The sequence below is a fragment of the Aplysia californica genome, unplaced genomic scaffold (assembly GCF_000002075.1).
Source record: "Aplysia californica isolate F4 #8 unplaced genomic scaffold, AplCal3.0 scaffold00748, whole genome shotgun sequence".
Lineage (NCBI taxonomy): Eukaryota > Metazoa > Mollusca > Gastropoda > Aplysiida > Aplysiidae > Aplysia > Aplysia californica.
The window spans coordinates 259,174-271,115 of NW_004798018.1; the positions used below are offsets into that span (position 1 = coordinate 259,174).

At 40.0% G+C, this 11,942-nt stretch overlaps 1 protein-coding gene across 1 annotated transcript; it reads left to right on the forward strand.

The window, feature by feature from the left end:
• Positions 1 to 1,097: 1,097 nt before the first annotated feature.
• Positions 1,098 to 11,459, forward strand: LOC101853351. Its single transcript, XM_005109097.3, has 2 exons — positions 1,098 to 1,645; positions 10,250 to 11,459. Exons 1-2 carry the CDS (start codon positions 1,257 to 1,259, stop codon positions 11,058 to 11,060), a joined length of 1,200 nt encoding a protein of 399 aa, XP_005109154.1. The 5' UTR covers positions 1,098 to 1,256; the 3' UTR covers positions 11,061 to 11,459.
• The last annotated feature ends 483 nt before the right edge of the window (positions 11,460 to 11,942 follow it).

The window sequence follows — 11,942 nt, forward strand, 5'->3', positions numbered from 1 at the left end:
AAGTTTCAGAACAACAAAGGATTATAACTCTATCAATAGGTAGTCTGAACCCGCTTCATTGGACGAGAAAGACAAAAATCATTGATCAATAATAGGAAGTCCAGTCAGGAATTAAGTTAAAACCCTTCCAAAGGGAACAACAGTCATTCAAAGTAACAGTGGTCTATAGTTAAAGGAAAAGCTTTTCTAACAGTATACTTTACATTATGTTCAAATAAAATCAGGATAATACCGAGCATTGGAGTTTGAGTCCATATAGCCACGGGAAGCTATTCAGGCTCGAGTCCGAATAGCCACTTTGTTTAATTTAAACTGAATATCAGTAGGCTAGATATTCAGTCGAACATTCTTCAGAATAATAGCAGACAGATCTCTCTTCTACTCTATAATAATTCAAAACAACATACATTGAGAATTAAGTGTGAGACAGTTATTATTAGATCTAGATATCTAGATCTAGATCTAGATCTAGATCTATGTCATGATAGTGGTGTAGTAGTAGAATCTAGTAGTAGATCTAGATTCTAGTAGTGAATTGTCTAGATCTAGATCCTAGAACTAGAAGATAGTACAGTCAGTAGTAGAATAGTGTGACAAATGTATTGTAAGTTTGAATGGAAGAAAACCGTTTGTCTCCTTTCGTGGTGATAACAAAACTTGATCTACTTCGTTATGAAATTTTACTCAAATAATCAGCCTAATATGAACGCATGCACTCTGTTACAGCGCTCAAAAACTTTCAACACAGCAAACCTGGCCTGAACCTGGGGGTGGGGCACATAAAACCATGCTCATGAAAGAAAAGGGAAATTGACACAAAATATGGATGGTTGTCAGACGAGTTGTATCATTGTTCTATCTATTCCATCCATTATCAAAATTATCGAAGCCAAAGGTTCATACTCACCGCTTTTCCTTTCTCCTTCATCTCAAAATTATTGAGATATGCCTTGAATCTTTTCGCCATGTCCGAAATCCGTACCGATCCCTGGAGGCATTCACTCTTCCTTCTTCGCAACCCTACTTTTGGCTGACATGTTTGTTTGCTCAATAAAGGGAAAGTAACTCTGGCTAACTAGCCTAACCTGTTGCCTCCACCCACCCCTTCTCCGCACACCTTGGCTAGGCGTACACACTACACACGAGTGAGTGGGCCATTCGGAACACACAACATGTCAATAGCAAGGCACTTTTGACCTCATTTGGTTTGTTTAGGTGCGCGCAGTGGACAGACACTGCACTTGAACGTTGATGAAATGGCCCAGCCTCTCTTCAGACGATGCTTTAGACTGATGTATACTGTGCGCAAGTTTGATTTGCCCTGCAGCAAAAAAATTGTTGTTCAGAATCAAGGTTGTTCATACAGTAGCAAGAGGCCAGACAAGACAGACGATTTACCACTGCTATTCCCTCAGCGGGTGAAGAACGTCAGAACCAGACGAACTGAACCTTTAGCATCTCTAAGATCTCTGACCCCGCGTCATGACAGCAGGAAAAAGGAAAGACAACAGAGGCGCATCGAGTCTTCCCGTTTTCTAGAAGAAATGAGACTGGTTGATGAAGATGTTTTTACTGACAGCCTTGCTGTAGAAAATTCAGTAAACACACTCGGGAACCCTGTGGAACTCAAAGAAAATTATATGAGGTAAAATCAAAAAGTTTATAAAGCTAAATAACATTTATGTAGCCTATGAGTATGAGACATAAAAGCTCTTCCCTGGTAGAATCTAAATTCACAATCATATGAAATATTTGAGTTATAAATTCAATTTTTTAAACGCAGTGGCTACGTTCACTGCGCCGTGAACGTAGTCTGCAGGCTAGGTTCACGGCGCCCTGATTGTAGTTGGCAGGCTACGTTCACGGCGCCCTGAATGCAGTTTGCAGGCGCTGTTGAGGCTACGTTCACGGCACTCAAGCTTCGTTTAGTCGGAGCGTCCACTGCCGGTTTAAGGCATGATGCTGGGAAATTTTGAAATTGCTTACAAATGTGGTAGCATCATTGGGTAGCATCAATATAAAAAGAGTGGAGAATTAAGTCATGAAGTAAAATTTTGAAAATTCTTTTGTATTGCTATGGTAACGCCTGTCATATTAGAATGTCATATATATAGAAAATGCTCACATTTCTAAAAAATCTATCATAAGGTTATAAATGATTTTAAATGTTACAATAAGTGGTTTTGCAGCCTTCCGTGGCTGTTTTAGAGGATGGACTTGGCATTTTTAATGTAGGAGGAAAAGCTTTTCCAGAATCGAGGTCCTAAATATGGGAATTTTTTACCTAAAAAATCTCAGATCCAAACAACGGATTAAATTTATAATAAAATCATTTATTCAAGATTTTTTTTTTGGACGTCACTACTTATTACACTAGAAAAATGTTTCATCTATCAGTATACCGAAAATTATGACGATATCTTAACAACTTTTCGCATGATATATTTTTGTGCCCCCCCCCCCTCCCACCCCCCTGAAAGAGCCCAATTTGAGAGAAAACTCCTAAAAGTTTGGACGTGCAAAACTTACTGTAAACGTAGTACGTTATACCGTGGCGTCCAAAAGAAACTTGAAAATGTAATCACCCAGTCATCGTGTTAAAGCCTTGCATTACCCACTCATGCAGCATACCAATTTAATGCTAAATAAATTCTTCATCATCTGACACATTAATATTTAATCTATTTTAAGAGACGCCGAGATATTGTCACTCAAATTTGACCTTAAAAAAATAAGGCTTGGCAAAATTGTGCGAAATCAAAGAAACGTAAAATTGTCTTTGCGCATTTATTGAAGAGTATCAATATTGATCGAATAGCGATATATTGAATGCCCAATGAATGGAGAATTGTGTCTTTGCAATAAACAATATTCTATTACAATATTTTGTCACGATAGTTTCAAACATAACGGAAAACAGAGCAATCACAGATACTTGAGATACCACACAAAACTTCGACTCAACACTAATTGTGTTCATTGTTATTTTGCTTAGGAACCATTGGCTTTGTGTTGTGCACGAAACCTTTGGGCATCAATTCAATTTAGTTTGGGATATATTTATCAGTCACTTCATTTCAAATGTCACAGAGAGTTGCAAACAAAGGGTCTGAATTGGGGGCAAAGTCGTTTTTCTTCAGCCGCTGTTTCTTGGGACTTCACATACCTGTAGGATTCATATCGGGGCTGTTTGCTGCTAACTATTCGAACGTTGACTTGATTTAGTTTTTTAAGAAATCTGTAATGGCATTGGCCCTATGAGAAAATGCCGTGTTTCGCATGGGGATGACTACTTGAATAACACCGTGACGAAAATAAGGGTAAGACATGACGTTCCAGCACTTGCGCGATGTAGTCCACTTAACCAAGGCATCCGGTGATTCTCACGAGAGCGGCTTTGTTCATTTCACCCCAGGCCACCCAAAACCATGACAGTTTCGTGGCCTCTCTTCCTCACTGACAGATGTTCAAAATCGTACAGGGTCTGTGCGCAAAAGAGGTTTCGAGCTCGGTAAGAAACCAACAGCTCCTGAACAAAAACAAAATTAAAACTAATGAACACAAGTAACTGTTACGTCCAGGTTTTGTGAGGCATTTGTAACTGCTCTGTTTTTCAATCTTCATTAGTTTTCTGCTCAGCTCAGCTCTTCGTTGTTGGTGTTTTGGAAGCTCTGAAGGGCATTGAACATACGAGTCTCGTAGTTGCAAGAAATTTTCAAAAAATAACCGTGCTATCAACTTTCCTTATCTCTTTACTGTATAAAAGTGTATACATGATATGAAATACGCTTGCAAATAGTTTGAATGAAAGAATGAATATCTCGTTCTGGGCCAAAGACATAATACGCACGCGCGCACACACACACACACACACATACACACACACACACACACACACACACACACACGCACACACACACACACTACACACACACACACACACACACACACACACACACACACACACACACACACACATACACACACACTCACAGAGAGAATAAGAGAGAGAGAGAGGCAGAGAGAGAAGGTTGCGGGGGGGAGAGAAGGGGAGAGAGAAGGTTGGGGGGGGGGAGAGAAAGAGAGAGGGAGAGAGGGGGGGGGGGAGAAAGAGAGAGGGAGAGAGAAGGGGGGGGGGGGCAGACAGACAGACAGAGGCAGAGAAAATAGAGGGGGGGGGAGAGAAAGAGAGAAGGAAAGAGAAAGGGGAGAGACAGACAGAAAGAGAGAGAGGGTGTTTGCTATTATGATAAGAATTCTTCCCGTCATTTTCTCTCTGTGTCGGTTCCCAGGCTTTTTCGTTTTCCTTCGTCTCATGGGATGGAACATTTGAAGCTGGCCAAAATATGAACGTCACTGTAGTCACTGACTAAAACCGGCAGTGGACGCTCCGTCTAAACGAAGCTTGAGTGCCGTGAACGTAGCCTCAACAGCGCCAGCCAACTACATTCACGGCGCCGTGAACCTAGCCACTGCGTTTTTTAAAATAGTTATAAAATATTTGTGAGTGTCTGTACACACGCAATTGCATGCACCAACTCATTTTTTGCTTTTCAACGCAATTGCGAGCACCAATACATTTTTTTGCTATACGCACGCAAGTGCGTGCTAGGTATCATATTTTGCTATGCATGCAATTCCGTGCTGTAATGAAAAAGAGTGTATCTATTACCAAGATATTGCACTTCGTCTCTGGGCGTTTGTCCATGTCGTGGCGGGCCTGCTTTGCTGCTTAGTGCGGGATGGGTTACGTCACTAGATAGGCGATAAGAGGTTGGATTCATCTCTGACTGCTTGGGGTGTGTGTATATGTGTGCGTTTGTGTGTGCACAACTTTGTTTGGGGATGAAAATAGGAGGTACAGAATGGTACTGGTACAGACTAAATTTATGGAACGAGAATTGCTGAGATTGTTAAAAGATTTATAACCCAAATTAATCCACACATAAAAGAACCAAAGGGAAAAAAAGGAAAAAGGATTGGGGGGGTGGGGGGGGAGCACCTTATTTTATCAACCCTCTGTCAAATTTACCTGCCTCAGGCGGCCAGACGTGGTCTCCCATTGCCCAATGCTTTGTCAGGAATTTTGAATCAGCCCCTCACGCTGTGGATAGGCCATCATAATCCATTCACCTGATCTTATTGTTAGTCCCTCCAGTGAATGTTCCCAAGTTGACCAATGGGTTGGCCTAACAATACATTTTCTAGCTGGTGAGGGAAGCATGGTGCGTCATAACCAACGCCTACTCTAAACTAAAGTCATAACTATAAGCCCCGCCCACAACTCATGCACAGATCGTGTGTGAGGTGACTGGTCACTGTTTTGTTTACCTAATCTGTAACAAAGTAGTAATGGACATTGACATGAACTTGCAACAGAAGCATAGCTCATTCTCTGAGTGGTGGCGACCCGTGTGTTTGTTTTACCATGGCACTCGGTCTTTATAGTCTTACTTACGCAATGTTTCGTTTATTCTATCCTTGCACAAAATCAGCAACAAAAAAAAAAGCTTACCAAAAGAAACAACTCATCAAAACAACACAAAAAACACTTCTTACACCACCCACCCCCCTTTTTTAAAAGAAAACAAAAACCCTTTTGAATTAGCCCTATAGTAGTCTAAAGTCTGAGATCAGCCCGGGTTTGGACCTCAGAAGAGAATGATTTGCTTTCTTCATTTCGACCAGTCCTGCCTAAGACAGCCTCCTGTGTTATACGCCACGGCCACTTTTCTCCTTAACAATAGGTGGCCGTTTTACACAGGTTAGCCTTTACAAACAATTTCGTGCGTATAGCAAACTATGATACTTTGCATGTAATTTTGTTAGTATAGCAAAATTTTACTTACTGTGCATCCAATTGCTTGTGTATGGACTCAGCCTAAATATTCTATCAGAGTTTATAGTCAGGGAATAGGTGAAAGATATAGGCCTATTATAGTGATTGGGGATGACCGCAACTTGGCAGTTCGAGTAGCGGATAAGAGCCAGGGCATGGCAGAGATAATAGTGATAATACTACTGTGGATTTATAATAATAATGTTTTAAATCCCTAACAAGTGGGGGCTTTTACACTCTGAGCTTCGCACAGTGCAGAATACTGAAAAATCAAAAGATCAAAGATACACACTGTGAGACAATTTAGTTCAACATCCACACTGGCACATACGCACGTGTACACACACACACACACACACACACACACACACACACACACACACACACACACACACACACACACACACACAACCACATGTGTGTACACTCACACGTGTGTTCACACGCACTCACACTACACGCATACAACTCACACACTTTCTCATGTACATTACTACTACTAGTATAGAACAATTTATCTGGGAATAAATCTGACCAGTATGCTTGTATTGATAATTTGTAGGAAAGCTTTAAACTTTAATGTACAATATATTTGGCAAAGCCATGTTGATGTTGTGGCCTAGAGTCTGACTTTTTTTTTTTTGATAAGTGTTTTCCGCCACTCGCAACTACATAAGGTCATATCAGCGCACGGGACACATTAAACATTTTCAGTTGGTAGGAAATTTTGAATTTTGCCCGGGTGGAGGCCGAAGCCTACTCTTATCGATTTTAGACCACCAAGGGATCTTTAACGTTCGCAACTTGCACACGGGACCTCCGAGATTTTTCGCCCTTGTTCGAGAAGGCTAGGTGTAGATCCTTTCCTACCGTACAGAAGATCAGGGGTGTGGCCGAAAGACAGAAGTAAGAAAGAGCCAAGGAGTATGGGTCTGACTTTGAGCTTTTTTGCTTCCCAATAGTAACATACAACAGGTCACTTAACTCTTTAAGCCCTGAGTTTTTTCTACCATTTCCTTGAGTTTTTTTCTGCAGTCACCTAAACCTAGTGCACTATGTCTCATTATAACCCCAAAAGCTTGCCTCCAACTTCTAAATAGCAGGAACAAAGGCTTCAATTAGTCATTACTAAAAACTTGGTTGGGGAATAGTTCCCAAAAACAAGCCAGAACTAGAACTAAATAAAACGAAACCGTTGTCACTAGTACTGAGCGTCCGATGGGGAACAGGGTTATTACCGCCGGACGTTCACAGTATCCGATGGGGTTCAAAGAATAACACCCTGTTTATTTGACAACTAGTAAATCATAGTAAAGTGCGCAGGTCTTCACAAAGTTCAGTGTGTGATGCTCGTGAGTTTTGTTCCTGTTCCCTATTTTTGTTTGTGGGAGGGCTATTATATGAAAATTATGAAGAGTCAACAATATTATTTGCTGACTCTACCTATATGTTATTGAAGAGGACAAAGTGTGATTTTGTAGAGATAACAGTTTTAGGAATGAATTTTCAAGAATATGAATTGAAAGGTGAGGTGAATGCCAAAAGTGGATTGAACCAGTATGGATCTATGTATGTGTGTGTGTAATTAATTGTATGTTCTTATATATATATATATATGTGTGAGACATCGAGGTTTGAAATCAGGCGCTTGTCAAAATGATGAAATTGGAGAAACAGGCATTTTTCTGCCAGTTTGGCAATTTGTATTGAATTTTTGTTTTTTTGCTCCACACATTTTATGTCCACATGTAAAAACTCATTTCCACGTGAATTTTACTGAAAAACGTTTTTTAAAGGCACAAAATATGGGATTTTTCCGTTTTCAAAGACTCTGAACCTATTGATGTTACCAAACTTTGGCGGCCATTTTCTAGTTAATTTTACCACTGAAACCAAGCGACCCTACCACCTTCAATCGCAAATATCTCGACTTCTGTTCAAGATAGATGGATATTTTTCTGGTGAAAGCAAGGCAAATGAATAAGCTTACAAATGATACCAATATCTCCACATCCCCAAAAATTGAGGAGTGCCTGATTCCTCTGCATTGTGACACATATCATTATATTGTGTTATTTAGGTGAGGGGCAGTGTGTGTAAGGGCTCCCCTGAAGAGAATAAAAAGGAACATCTCTCTCTATAAATAAGCCTTTCAAAAACTTTCTGAATTAAGAAAAAAAAACCCACTTTGAATTACATGTACAGTTGAACCTGCTTCAATGGAAACTGTCCATGACAGAAACCTATCATAACGGAATCTCCCGATTCCCTTCGATAAATTCCATTATAATTACCTCTATAAAACGTCAACCTGTTCAACCCCTACACGGGAAGAGAAATTCCATCCTCTTGTAGAGTTTTGACCTTTCAAAGACAGAAAATGCTTTGCCAACTCTGCCCTGATTTGAAACAAAACTCCTATGTTTGTTTCCATCGGCAATAACCTTTATGCCACTCTCCAGGCGAGGAAGGGGGAAAACGGATGCAGCTTGGGGGTAGCTGTTATCCTATCCATGTGTGTCCGGAACGTTGCAGGTGGTCGTCGTGGTATGAATGTGAAATCTCACCACTGCTTGTGAAAGTGCTCGAATGGCGCTCCAGCACAGAAACTTTCCTGGGAAGCCAAAGGTGTGAAACTGGTTTGACCAATGCCTGCCACTCTGATCATACAACCGGCCAAGAAAAAAGTTCTTTGAATCATTGTTTTGTACATGGATGGGATGCCCTTGTTTGATTGTGCTTAATATTACACTGATGAATTGGTCAAAGGGTAGAAACAATGGAAATATTCAATTTTTTTTATTTTTAATTGGTCAAACAGTGGTCCTATTGGATATAAGAACTAGTGACAATGGATATTTAAGACTAACTCATGCCAATATCAGCAGAGAGACTAGACCGGCACTTGGAAAGTGTGAAGTTTTGACCATGGCTTGCTGACCGGTCAGATGACCCTTACTTGATCTCACCGGCTATGGGCTGGCCCTCTGACTTGCAACTGGGAACCCCCTCCCCCTTAATTTCCCTATCCAAGACAGAAAATGTCTATGGCTTAAATTTTTTTCTGGCTCCCTTGCGATTCCATCTTGGACAGGTTAAACTGTACTTGAATGATGTCCACAGCATCATATTGTATGACAAATTTGAACTAAAGAGTACATAGAGAAAAACGTGGGGGTGGGGGTGGGGGGGATGCAAGGGCTGTTAATTTTGTGTGTGTGATTGACCTTAACTGATTCAGCTCGTAGCGCTGCTCACAACCGCTGACTGCCTCCTGTGTTTTGACACAGAGCCGCTCAGCTCCCTTTTCTTCTCATCATTTGCCTCTCATCTTTTTTTCCTAACTGCTTACATTTAAACCCTTTTTTCTGGTGTCATTGAATAGTATTTTGTATTCTGAACATTTTTATATCGCCATACTTAGGGTTTTTATCTAATTTATATATATATTTCTTTATTCATTTTTTGTGAGACCACCCGTAAGGTCACGAAGTGGTCACAAGTTACCGGATTCAAAATGATCTACGGGCTGAATCAGTTTAGTGAGATGTTGACTTTTTTCCTTGCTTATCATCCACAGGCATTTTAGGAATTTGTATCTTAGTGCAATGCATTTTCCATCCCTCCATCTTCCTCTGTATAGTTCTATGATTCTATCACTATAATATGTACAGGTGTTATTATAGCATGTACAGTGGTCGCCACCTAAGTACGTTGTGCCTGGTCATCGATTTTATAAACAAAACAGTGGGTTCTTAAACCTATTTCAAGGTTCACATTTTAGAGAGCTCCTATTGTTTGGGGTCCTGGTTATATCTCTTGTTTATAATTCAGTGATGGAATATATGAGCTAAACGAGATACTGATACCCAAGAGAAGATAAAGATAGTTTATTTTTGCTTCGTTTCTTATGCAGTGTAATGTATAAAGTGGTTGAAGTGAAGCCTTTATTTTAAATATATTTTGCTTATGTTTTTTGTACAAAGGAAAGTGGGTTTTTTAATATGTTTTAATTGTAGGTGATTTTAGGTCCCCATCGATGCAGTATTTAGATAATTTAGGAAGTAGGTCTCCGACCCTGCCTGTCAGGGCCAACGGGGGCTGAGAGAACAATACAGCATCCCAGCAGAAATGCCAAATACATGATAAAAAATTTTTCCACACTCTGGAATCACACTACGGTCTCCTGTGTGTGACAGCAAAGCGTGTAACACTAATCGCTACATTACAGGCGCCAATGGGGAAAGTGTAAGTGACAGAATTTTTACAACAATATTGATGATACTGTTTAGATATTGTGTTTGAATTTTGGAACACTAATCAGAAATGTGTTGGACCATATTTTGTTTCTTTTTTTTTGTTGCTAGTGTGATACATTATATTATAATTCTCTTTTGTTTGTCATTTCAGAGCTCTGATCAGCACAAGTAAGAAGATCCGTTTCAAGACAATAGAGAAAAAGTTCTTCAAGAAAAGGAAAAGCTTGAACTTACTAACCTGGAGAGCTAAGGAACAAATAAGGTTTCTGAATCGTGGAGACCCAGAGACATGGACTGTCCAGGCACTAGCTGACTCTTTTCCCGTGTCTGAAGAAAGTATTGTCAAAATTCTGAAATCAAGAGTTCGCCTTCATAGAACTGAAGATATACAAAGGCATGACAGTGACATACAAAGGAACTGGTCCGGAATTTTAGAATCTTTTGAGGATGAAGATGAAGCAGTTTCAAAGATGCTCTACTTGGGATTCTTTAGTTCTGATAACGAAAGCCTGATCTTGAATGCAAATGGACGATTGGATTTACCCTTCCCTATGAAAAAAAATGACGGTGTGAAAGGACCTTTTTCTGATATCGTTAAAGATTGTTGGGCTGAAAGTTCTGTATCAGATAAATCTAAACAAACAGGTTTCATCACTGGTGGGGAGATGAAAACATTGTCAGAAGTTCTTACAGAGGTTTCTGAATTCTTTGCAAATGGGTCTTTTACACCCCCACGGCATTGGGCAGCAAAACCTGACGTTGGAAACAGTGCTGAAGACTTTATGCAACAACCTGGGGGCCATAAACCAGATAGCAATGTTAAAATTCCTAACAAATTATGTGTAAAAGGTCTTAGTTCTCAGGATTCTTCTAAAAGGAAGCACCTCAAGCAAGGAATTGTTTATCAAGATGGAAACTCTATCTATAATGAGGATGGTGAATTTTTGTACAGAATACCATAGTATAGTTGAAGTATATGTCACGATGCGATGGAATCAGGTGCTTGTCAATTTTGGGGCACATGGAGTATCGAGTTACATTGGCATCATCTTAAAGCTTGTTCATTTTTCTTGCTTTTGATAGGGAATAATACCCGTCTTTCTTGAATAGAAGTAGAAGTCAGGATATTTGTGATTGATAGGGGTGGGGGTTACCTTGTGTCTGTGTCAGAGATAGAATTAGTGAGAAAATGGCTGACAAAGTGTGGTGACTTCCTAAAACTTGAGTGTCCTTGAAAACAGCAAATGTACATTTTTCGTACCTTTCGTCAACGTTTACATTGAAATCCACAAAGAAATATGTTTTTTTAGGGACACAGAAAGTGTGGAGCCAAAACGAAAAAAAATTCGATAAAAATTGTCCAACGGATAAATGCCTGTTTATTCTTCAGTTTTATTTTTTTGATGAGCGCCTGATTTCAATTTCACCCCGATGCAACACATGTCAGTACTTTATGTTGTTACCAGCCACACTGTTTATATGTCTTTTCTGTACAAGCTCGTTGACTGTTCTGTTTCATAAACAACCAGAGACAGGGGACTTTTTCACTATCATAATACGAGAACTCAGAAAATAATTAACCTTCATGATTCTTCGCTGTGATCCTTTTAAAACCAGTAAAATGGTCACCCTTTAGTGTAAAATGAACTTGCGTGACCCCTGGGTGGGTTTATGACTTCTGGCGAGTAAAGAGTGGTCAACCTTGATGACCTATCACATTGGCTTGAGGCATGCCATTTTCATTTATTATACCCGGTACATGTAGCCTACTATCATGAGTCTCAAGATCTACGCAATTATCCAGTTGCTCCTCCCCTTACCTGTCCGAAGTTTATAGCTTTCTA

Excerpts from the sequence above, each read along its gene's own strand:
- LOC101853351 (XM_005109097.3), top strand. The coding sequence starts at position 1,257 with ATGGCCCAGCCTCTCTTCAGACGATGCTTTAGACTGATGTATACTGTG. Across the intron at positions 1,646-10,249 it reads CTCAAAGAAAATTATATGAG|AGCTCTGATCAGCACAAGTA; the intron begins GTAAAATCAAAA and ends TTGTCATTTCAG.